This window comes from Staurois parvus, unplaced genomic scaffold (genome assembly GCF_062004578.1).
Source record: "Staurois parvus isolate SC_StPar_1 unplaced genomic scaffold, SC_StPar_1.0 ptg000704l, whole genome shotgun sequence".
NCBI lineage: Eukaryota > Metazoa > Chordata > Amphibia > Anura > Ranidae > Staurois > Staurois parvus.
The window spans coordinates 5,001,843-5,013,581 of NW_028318500.1; the positions used below are offsets into that span (position 1 = coordinate 5,001,843).

General features: G+C 44.6%; 1 protein-coding gene across 2 annotated transcripts in view; it reads right to left on the minus strand.

Moving 5' to 3' along the window:
• UPB1 (beta-ureidopropionase 1) overlaps positions 1-10,977 on the minus strand; it is a 41,699-nt gene extending 30,722 nt beyond the window's left edge. For both annotated transcript variants that reach the window (XM_089653227.1, XM_089653226.1), the window contains exons 1-2: positions 10,820-10,977; positions 4,363-4,534 (exon numbers count right to left, since the gene is read on the minus strand). In XM_089653227.1, the coding sequence (XP_089509353.1) occupies positions 4,363-4,534; positions 10,820-10,920 (273 nt within the window). In that variant the 5' untranslated portion in view covers positions 10,921-10,977. The remainder of the gene's footprint in view (positions 1-4,362; positions 4,535-10,819) is intronic.
• Positions 10,978-11,739: the final 762 nt, after the last annotated feature.

An 11,739-nucleotide genomic window follows, 5' to 3' on the forward strand; every position in this document is an offset into this window, starting at 1 on the left:
AAATAAGTATTTGATCCCCTATCATTCAGTAGAATTTCTGGCTACCATGTGTCTTTCATACAGGTAACAAGCTGAGATTAGAAGCAGTCTCTTAAAGGGAGTGCTGCTAATATAATTTTGTGTCAGTGATCATGAGAACAGTGATGAATCATCAAAGAACTACATGTGAGGATCTTGTCAATGATCTCCAGGCAGCTGGGACCACAGTCACCAAGAAAATTTGTAACACACTACGCTGACTAGGAATGAAATCCTGCAGTGCCCGCAAGGCCCCTCTGCTCAAGAAAGCACACGTCCAGGCCCATCTGAAGTTTGCCACTGAACACCTGAATGATGCAGAGGAGGACTGGTTGAAAGTGTTGTGGTCAGATGAGACCAAAATCAAGCTCTTTTGTATCAACTCAACTCGCCGTGTTTGGAGGAGGAGGAATGCTGCTTATGACCCCAAGAACACCATCCCAACTGTCAAACATGGTGGTGGAAACATTCTGCTTTGGAGGTGTTTTTCTGCTAAGGGGACAGGACAACTGCACCACATCAAAGGGACGATGGACGGGGCAATGTACCGTCAAATCTTGGGTGAGAACCTTCTTCCCTCAGCCAGGGCATTGAAAATGGGTCATGGATGGGTGTTCCAGCATGACAATGACCCAAAACACACAACCAAGGCAACAAAGGGGTGGCTCAAGAAGAGGCACATTAAGGTCCTGGAGTGACCTAGCCAGTCTCCAGACCTTAATCTGACTGAAGATCTGTGGAGGGAGCTGAAAGTTTGAGTTGCCAAACGTCAGCCACCAAACCTCAATGACTTGGAGAGGATCTGCCAAGAGGAGTGGGCCAAAATCCCTCCTAAGATGTGTGCAAACCTGGTGGCCAACTACAGGAAACGTCTGAGGTCAGAGGAGAATGGGCAGACTGGTTTGAAAAGATAGAAAGGCAACAGTATCTCATATAAATAACCACTAGTTACAACCTGGGTATGCAGAATACCATCTCTGAATGCACAACACGTCGAACCTTGAAGCACATGGGCTACAGCAGCAGAAGACCACACCGGGTAGCAAGGTGCACCTAATAAAGTGGCCGGTGACTGTATATATATATATATTTTTTTTTTTTTTCATATACACACACATATTAATATTTCATTGTGGGGTCTAGATCAGGTCAAGAGGAGCCTAATCCACCCTCTCGAATCCATCATCAACAGATCACTTAGGGTAGTGAACTATATTACAATTTGTTAGATTTCTATTCCAGTGATCTGATGCAGCAGACCACCTCTGCCCTGCTCAAAGATGGTTGTTGGAGCTTACAATAAATCTCAGCAGAATAATCACTATAAAAACAATCCAGAAACATTTTTTATACTGTGCTATGGAGCAATCTGTAGCAGAATCAGAAACCCAGAATCTCATGGGTTCAGCTCCTGAACTGGTTACTGGACCCCAGTTCCCACTACTGGTCAGCTATTCCAGTCTAAACACCCCCCTTCCCCCACAGGACTCACCACAGTGCTGAAATCAAGCACAGTTTTAAAATAGCTACTGCAGCATAGCACAGATTTAAAATGGCTGTTAACCCCTTCCTGCACAGTCTCAGTGGCCCTTTACCTGAATCTTTAAGCCAGGGGCCAGATTGACTTCCGGATCATGTGATCACTGTGATTGGCTGTCAGAGTAGTCACATAATTGGGAGCCTGTCTCACAGACTCCTAATCATAATCAGAGATCAGGAATCGTCTGGGATAGCTCAGCCACTGTGCTGGGAGTATGTGGTAAGCACGCTCTCAGAAGAGAAACCTCAGCCACGATGGACACATATAAGTGTGTCCCCACACATATTCTCCCCACACATTTGCGATCTGTGGTCACCAAGTGCACAACCACAAAATTACTGCTGTATGTTTATGAACAGCAGAATGGGGGCATGTCAGTAGGAGACACAAGCCTTGGCCATTGGAGGACAGGTAGGCTTTGCTTCAAGCACAGCCAGAAAACTGACCTTCCTGGGATGAATGTGCTCTCATGACTAGTGTGGTCAATACGAAAGCAGGGGGACTGGCAGGATCCCCAGGTATTGCAAGGAAGCAATGCAAAGAGAACAGGATACTTTTTAACACAAGTACAACACTGTGACCCCATTGGATAACAGTGTGCCTCCAAGCGCCGAGGCTAAAAGTCTAGAGATCCACTGCATGCTGGTACCTGCATCTAAGGTGCTCATCCAGGCCCACAGTTTGAAGCTAAATGTAAGAGATGCCGCACTCCTGACAGCCCAAGTGTTGCATTAAAGTGGAACGATACTCACCTTTTATCCAGCAATGTGATGTCCTGGAGCTCTTCACCGGCTGCTGACATCTTCAGGCGGCTGACTTCCAGGTCTCGATCACCGCTCGCTTTCATTAGCTGGGCAGGGATGACGTCACTGCCGCACATGTGGGGGAGTGCAGTCAGATTCAGCATTGTCGAATTTGTACAGTGAGTTGCGCATGCACAGCTCACTGTACAGTGGTGAATAGGCAGGTAGGCAACTTTAATCCAGAAGAGACAAAGCATGTCTTCTCTGCATTAAAAATCCTGTCTGTTCGCCTAAACTTCCACTTTAAGTCCAAAAGCAGCCTGGGCTCCAACCATGCCAAGGCCACGGACACATTTCGCCCTGCCTACAGGGCTTAGCTATAGAGGTAGAATCATGGAGCAAGAGCAGGATTTTAATGCATCATTGGTTTGGTTATCAGCAGCTCATAATGCAAAAATATCCAGCTCTTGCTCCACAATGTTACCTCTATGACTAAACCCTATGTGTGCGTAAATGCGTCAGAGGGAGTAGCTTGGGGTGGAGCCCAGGCTGAGACTGCTTTGGAGTTAATGTAACACGCAGTCTGTCAAGAGTGCGGCACCTTTTACATTTAGCTTTACATGGTACAACAGACATATCAGGAATATGAAATATTGGGGTGACATATACTTTAAAAGGCAGGATAACATGACTTTATTATAAGACAACATTATCTATTTTAATAAAAGTGGGTGGATGTGTTGCGATATAAACTGCATTTTGTAAACAATATTTTGGAAGCTATTGCTGGCCATACATGGTTTGAATTATTTCAAACGATTTTTCGTCCAACAAATGTTGCAAAGCTGACGTTAGTTCTGTTCACCTCGTATTCAGCAGGGGATCTGCTTACCGATCCCCTGCTGAATGCAGCTGACAAAGCCCATGTGAAGGGCCCTTGAGGTTGTGGTAAGGGCTAAGTAAAATCTTGGGTTCAAATTCAAAAGGCCTGGGACATTAGTATCTGATCTATTTCTAGTGTGAAAAGCTCCACACTGAAAATGAACATGCCTGTATATGTATCACAGTGATGCGTTTTAGTTATGTGTTGGCTGTTAGCAGGGAGGGGAGTTGGTGCCTGAGGAAAGTTCAATGTTCACTATACTGCCAAGATTATGAAAAAACCCCCAGCTCATTTCAGCATGGAGTTAACTTTTCAACCCTTCTTTTCTTGTAACATTTCTCAACCTAACGGTAACATCACATAAAGGAGCTTAATAAAATAGTAGGACTTGGTATCATCACATAAAGTAGATTAATATAATTGCTAAACCTTATTGGTAGGAAACCAGAGAACCCAGAGGGAACCTAAGCAAGCACAGGGAGAAAACTGGGACTTGAACATAGGACCCCAGAGAAAAGGGAGGGGGTTCCTGAAATACACATGCAAAGGGAGGACAGTCCTGAAGGATACATGCAAAGGGAGTAGGGGTCCTGAAGGACACGCAAAAAGAAGGAGTGGGGGGTCCTGAAGGACACAAGCAAAGGGAGGGGGGTCCTGAAAGATACATGCAAAGGAAGGCAGGCCCTGGAGGACACATGCAAAGTGTGAAAGAGGTCCTGAAGGTCACATGCAAATGAAGGGGGCTCCTGATGGATACAAGCAATTGGAGTAGGGAAATAAGGGATACATGCAAAGGGAAGAAGGAGGGGGTCCCTGAAGGATACATGCAAAGAGAAGGCGGACTGGGGTCCTGAAGAAAACATGCAATCAAAGTTCGCATGTCCTTTAACCTGCAAACTACCAGTAAATGCGAACCTGTGCCCAGGCAAACGTTTGCCGCATGACAGTGTAGGCACCTGTTGCTAGTGATAGGCATCCTAACTGGTCCAGAGTAGGTGAAGAGAGGAAAAAAAAAGAATTTCCCCAGATTTCCTATCCTGGAACAATGTTGTCTTTGGACAGGAGGAGAGAGAAAACCTTCTAAATTTGGCCCAAAAGGCATCAGCACAAAACTTAGCAGTTCCATGCCAAGGCTTTGGCACTAAAAGCCACAGATCTGATATATTTGATTAACATACCTGTTCTGCCACTGGACTTGTAGTTGGCAACTGGATTTTATTCTGGATCAGTCCCACACGAACAGTTCGAGGCCTTCGCAGTTGTTCTAAAGCAGCTTCAAAGCCATATCCTTTCAATTCAAAATTCCCCTGTGATGCAGCATTGACAGCACAGCTTGGAAGATCCAGGTTCCTAGGAGATCAATGGGACTGTCACTGATTTTTAGTATTAATGCAAGCCCACAAATATTGTATAAACTTGTAATCTGCACACAATGATACACTCACTAATCAAATCGAGTTGGTATAAAGTCTCAGTTACCAGCATTGGTGTAACAATAGCCATATCAGCCCACGTGGCTGCTGTGGGGCTTGGCGGTGGAACAGGAACCCATTAGAAAGGCTCTTAAGGCAATTTAAACAGAAAATCTATGTATGTGAAGATACTACAAATGCATCACTGTATCATGAAGGATTGCAGATGTTGCTGTTGACGCTGATCTTGTACCCCCCTGTGACATTTGAAATCAGGTCCCACTGTCAGTATATAATACCCTAGCAAAATGGATTTCTCTATCCACCTGACTTGTGTGGATGGAGAAATATGTTAGGGGTTTTTTTTTATTTGGCCTGATAGCTAAACGAAAAAGATCAAACAGTCTTTATCCAGCTTTAGTAGTGTAGATTTATTTCCCTCAGAGCCTCTGGTCATCCCAGCCAGCACTGAAACTAACCATATATGCCTCATGCAGTTTAAAGTTTGTATTAGGCTTATAGAGTGTGTGCAGGAGTACTAACAATTATGTTTTGATAAAATATTGTAATGTCTATTATTACTGCTACTACAACGTTTGTTTGTTTTTTTACTGACTACTACACTACCTCCTTCAGCATTTGCTGTGATGGTGAAAGAAGTAGCATGGAAAATGACTGGTAAGGCCTCTTATACATGGGCTTAGTTTAAGTTCATACAGGCTTTGGACTTTAAAGTAGCACATAATGTGCATGAATGTGTCTAAAGTTTTAATGTGCCTTTCTGACTTGTTGCACAGGCAACCAAAGTGCGTCAATAGATGCTCCTCAAACACTCTGAGATTTTTTTTTTTTTTTTTAAGGCCCCTTTCACATGGGCATTCCAGTTTTTCATCAGTTCAGTTAGATTTTTGCCAAGCAAAAAGGGATCAGTTTACATCAGTTTTTTCATCCATTTACATCTGGTTTATGTACGTTTACATCTGTTTTTCAGCCGATTACATCTGTTTTTCGTCCGTTTACATCAGTTTTTCATCTGTTTACATCCATTTTTTGTCTGTTCTGTTTTTGTTTTTACGGAAGAAAAATAGGATTTTCTTCCATTCAAGAAAAGGGATGTTAACGGATACAGACATTAATGATCATCCATTTACATCCGCTAGTCCATAGAAATACATGGGTGTCCAGTTTTCATCCATAAACGGACAGATGAAAAACGGATATACAGAACGCCCATGTGAAAGAGGCCTATTGCGAAGCAATGGTAATTCAGTTGTGTATACACCTCCACCTGTTCTTTGTTTTATCACATTTTAGGTGGTGTTGAAAGGTGGCTGGGAAGCAAAAAAAAAAAATGAGTCAACCACTACTGCCTATTTTCAATGCTTGTATGCACCAGAAATACACAAGTTATTTTTTCTTTTTTAATGCGAAGCAATGCTAATGCAGCTGTGCATGCATCTCCGCTTGCTCCTTGTTTTATCAAATTTTAAGTGGTGTTGATAGGTGGCTGGGAGGAAAAATAAATGAGTCAACTGCCTATTTTCAACACCTGTGTGCACCAGGAATATACGAGTTTTAGCCACATTTTTAATGCTCCTGTACTGCCTACATACCAGTTTACATCCGCTAATCCATAGAAATACGTGGGTGTCCAGTTTTCATCCATAAACGGACAGATGAAAAACGGACATATGGAACGCCCATGTAAAAGAGGCCTAATGCGAAGCAATGCTAATGCGGTTGTGCATACACCTCCACCTGTTCCTTGTTTTATCAAATTTTAGGTTGTATTAATATGTGGCTGGGAAGCAAAAAAAAAAAATTAGTCAACCGCTAATTTTCAATGCCTGTGTGCACCAGAAATACACGAGTTTTAGCCACATTTTTAATGCTCCTGTACTACCTACCAATGCACTAAGTAATTAGAACAATGTCAGACAGACAAAACAGTATACAGCAGCACATCAGCGTCACAATGGGGTTAATTTACTAAAGGCAAATAGGCTGTGCACTACAAGTACACTTGGAAGAGCACTGCAAATGCACTGAAAGCGCAGTTGCTCTAGATCTGAGCGGAACATGCAAGGAAAATAAAAAAACTGAATTTTTGCTTACACATGATTGGATGAAATAAATCATCAGAGCTTTGCCTCATTTCAGAGCTTCCCCTTGGATCTAAAGAAACTACACTTTCAGCCGATTTGCCTTTAGTAAGCCCTGGTTTATTAAAAATATGTGGCCATGCAGGCCGTGTTTTGCGCAGAAACAAGAGCCCATTTATTTGAACAGACTCCAGTGACACGCAGGGAAGAAGTCCCTGCATTTCTTTGGAAAACGCAGCCCACACGGGAACCTCGGTTCCCAGTACGGTTGAGTTTTCCGGTACGGGTGGCGTGCCATTAGAATTAATGGCACCCGCCCGCGGGTCCGCATTCCTCTGTGCGGGTGCTGCAGCTGCAGGGATTTTCGTGCGGATCCACAGCGGCACCACCAGCACAAATGTGAACCTAGCCTTAATCAACCCCTTTGTGTTTTCACAAAATTTTTAGAGCATGGCACGTTCTCTAGACTTTGCCACAACTTGACACCTCCATTGAATTCCACTGCAGCATGCCAAACACACACAGATAGCTTTTTGGTGTGATAAGTGTGCATTCTTACACATTCAGTTCACTTACCCTTATTTATTTCATGTATTTATTTATTTATTTATTTATTTATTTCAGGTACTTATATAGTGCTGTCAATTTATGCAGCACTTTACATATATATTGTACATTCACATCAGTCCCTAACCTTCAAGGGGCGTACAATCTAAGGTCCCTAACTCACATTCATACATACATATACTAGGGACAATTTAGACAGGAGCCAATTAACCTACCAGCATGGCTTTGGAGTGTGGGAGGAAACCGGAGTACCTGGAGGAAACCTACACAGGCACAGGGAGAACATGCAAACTCCAGGCAGGTCGTGCTGCGAACCGACATCCCTAGTGCTGCTAGGGTTGTGAAGAAAAACTTAAAAACCAGAGATTTCCTGGGCAGTACCATCGCCAAATGCGCCCCTTTCCATTGAGTGGGGCAACTCCATATTCACCCTTCTACCATGTGTAAAGCATGTGGTTGTAGCGTGGTGGAGCAGGCTTTTAAGAATTAAAGCAACAGTAAACCGCATTAAAAAACAAACAGAAAAAAAACCACTCCCTGCAAGGCAATGGCATAATGTGATGGTATGCATCGCATACCAAAACATTATGTGAAACTTGCCTTAAAATGAAGCTCTCCAGTGGCATGCTGTCCCCACTGTAAAGGCTTCCATCTTCATCTGTTCTTTGGGTTCGTGAGCTCCGGCTATCTGTCTGGCTAAGATGCGATGACGCGCAGGAGTCGCGGGCCACATCGCAGTGCTCTATAGGAACAGCACGGGTATGCCGTTCTTTCAGGGTACATGCGACAGCTAAAAAAAACCCTCAATATCTCCTATACGGTGCATGTTTAGAAGATATTCATTTTACTTACAGATAAGCTTTATTATAAGCTTACCTTTAGGTACAAATGAACAAAGTAGGTTTACTACCACTTTATAACAGGTGATCAGGAGGCAAAATATCGCCTTCCAGCCACCTGTCAACTACCCTCTGAAATGTGAGACACCACAGTCCACCTTTCAGAGGGACTGCAAGGGCTTTCACACTCCTTCTGCTGTGTTTTAGCTTTACAATGGTAACATAACTGGAGCTGGGGGGTATGGAAAATCTTTAATCTGCACTCCTGCCCTCCTCTTCCCTGACGGCTTCTATCCACAGCAGTGAACCTGAGTAATGTAGGGGCTAACCTGTGCCTCTCCTGCTACCTGTCCTTGACTTTGACTTTATGTGAACCTCTCCCAATAAAACAATTATTTGGACCTGGCTTCTTCCCCTTTCCCACAATTAGATTAAAAAGAACATACATGCATATATATATATATATATATATATATATATATTTTTTATTTTTTTTCTGTTCTTCCTTTTTTCTAGCATAGATGAAAGTGACCTTGCACTCCTGGTGCTGGTATGCACTGCCTGATTGCCATGCGTTGGGAATGTGTACGCAAATGCACCTGTTGTAAATGAACTCAAAGAGGAACTTCAATCTCTAGTAATGCTGGCACCTCCACTGCTCCCATCCTAGAAAATACAGCACGTGTGCAGTCTTCAGGGCCTCGCAGGCACCTAAGGCCCCTTTCAGACGGGGCGAACGCGGTCAAGCAGATCTGCCTGCGCAGTGGGGGATCTCTCTGCTGACCCCTGCTGAGCAGACGGATGACAGGTCTGTGTCCGCTCCGCTATGCAGAGTGGACACAGACAGCCCGCTGTTCTCTAAGAGACGGTCAGATGGAAAAGGACTGTTTGTTTCCATCCAACTGTCATCCGATACGATCCACCAGGCGGATGGGGAACAGATCCCCATCCATCTGTTTTAGCGTACAAGATCAGATCAGATGCCAATGGGTTATAGCAGACACATGTCTGATGACACCTACCACTCCATAGAGAGCTATAAATCATCTGATCGGGTCCGTCTGAAAAACTGACAGGCAGACCCGATCAGACCATGCATGTTCTCCCTGTGCCAGCATGGGTTTTCTCCGGGGACTCCGGTTTCCTCCCACACTCCAAAAACATGCTGGTAGGTTCATTGGATCCTGTCTGAATTGGCTCTAGTATGTGTATATATGAATGTAAGTTGGGGACCTTAGATTGTACGCCACTTGAGGGCTAGGGACTGATTGAATGTACAATATATGTAAAAATCTACGTAAATTGATGGCGCTATATACAGTAAGTACCTGTGCATGCATGAGGATGCCACAGGTATGGATAGGGTTGCCACCTCATCCCTTTAAACCCGAACACATATTAATTACACAGGTTCTGAGGCTAATTTAATGCAGATAAGGCACTAAGTGAGTTTATTGCCACCTTAATCAGTCACAGAACTTGTGTAATCAATATGTGTTCGGTTTTAAAGGGATGAGGTGGCAACCCTAGGTATGGAGGTTCCAGTTCTCAGGATATCTATGCATGTGCAGAAAAGCCCATGAGCAGGGGCGGACTGACAACTCATGGGGCCCCCAGGCAATAAGGGATCATGGGGCCCCTGTGTCCTTGCCCAAACTCAAAAAAGCCTATGAAAAAGGTATCAGGGGCATCTCATGGGGCCCCCTACTGACCCCGGGCCCTCGGGCAGTGCCCGAGTTTCCAAATGGTCAGTCCGCCCCTGCCCATGAGTGTATAGGTGTGCTGCAGGTCTCAGCCTGGTCACTGGAGATGGGAACCATTACTGGAGATCGAAGTTCCTCTTTGGGGTCACTCACACCAGATGCACTGGGTGCGTTTATGAACACATTCCCAATGCATTGCAACCAAAAAATAATTGTTCCTTATGAATGTAGTTACATAGTTACATAGTTAGTCTGGCTGAAAAAGGACAAAAGTCCATCCAGTTCAACCATAGAAAAAAAAAAAGTTATAATCCTACACCCACAGTTGATCCAGAGGAAGGCAAAAAAACCCAGCAAAGCATGATCCAATTTGCTCCTGCTGGGAAAAAAAAAATCCTTCCTGATCCCCCGAGAGGCAATCGGATGTTCACACCAGCATGTAGCATTGCCTTTGTACAACACTGAAAAAAAGTGTGGCAGGTACTACTTTTTTTTCAGTGCAGCACAAATGTAAGAAATGTGCACAAACACACATAAATGGAAGGCAAATCAAGGTAAAAACCTACCAAAAGTAACACATGTAAAATGCATGCCGTTGCATTACTACGCATTACAAAAAATGCAATGTACGGCAAAGTACACGTGTTAATGCATGCGTTGTGATGTGAATGAGCCTTTTAAGGGAAGGGGGGCCACTGCGGTGGGCCCATCAATATTTTGCTATGGGGTCACATGATCTGGAGTTATACCACTGTGAGGATTTTCTGGTGTTGAATTCCGCAGCTGTAACTAAACTTTGTTTCCATTTGCCTACAATGTATACAAGAATCACATAAACTGGTTATGATTCCCATATTCCACAGAGGGTGGTTATTGATATAACAAAGTGTCCTGTACTATACTAGTGCTGGTGTCCTGGGAGATCAGTGTGATGTCAGCTGTCATTCCCCTACTACAAGATGACATCTGACACCACCATCTGACCTCCATACAGAGGATCATGTGATCTCACCTGAGCTCCTTCCCGTACAGGATCCTCCATACCTCGCTGAGTTGTTCAGCCGGGAGATGTTTCTCCAGGAGCCCCTCCAGTGACACCAACTGCCCGGACATGATGATGATGGTGACAGTGGGATCGCAGAGCAAGGGACATGTAGAGGAGGGGCGGGGAGACGAGCCCCCTCTACTGCCCAATCCTGGCACTGGATTGGTCTGAGCCCGGTCGGGGGATGTCCTGGTCACAGGAGAACAGATCAGAGATCGGAGCTCATGAGAAACTCCCCCCCTATAGATATGTTCTGGGGGAGCTGAAATCAGGGGGCTGGCAATGCAGCAGCTGATACCGAACACGTGCATTTTATTTCATTAAGCTCGCTATTAGCTATTACACTCAGAAACTCATACAAAAATTGTCCTATGAGGATCGATCGTCCAATAATCTGATCGTTCATACACAGCTTTCAAGAGCCAATCACGACTATTTATTCCAGGTACTTATATAGCGTTAATTTACGCAGCGCTTTACATATATATTGTACTTTCACATCAGTCCCTAACCCTCAAGGGGCGTACAGGGGCGGATTGACAACTCATGGGGCCCCCGGGCAATAGGGGATCATGGGGCCCCGTGTCCTTGCCCAAACTCAAAAAAGCCTATGAAAAAGATACCAGGGGCATCTCATGGGGCCCTCTGCTGACCCCAGGCCCTCGGGCAGCGCCCGAGTTTCCAAATGGTCAGTCTGCCCCTGAGGGCGTACAATCTAAGGTCCCTAACTCACATTCATACATACACATACTAGGGCCAATTTAGACACGATCCAATTCACCTACCAGCATGTCTTTGGAGTGTGGGAGGAAACCCACGCAGGCACAGGCAGAACATGCAAACTCCAGGCAGGTGGTGCCGTGGCTGGGATTTGATCCAACGACGCT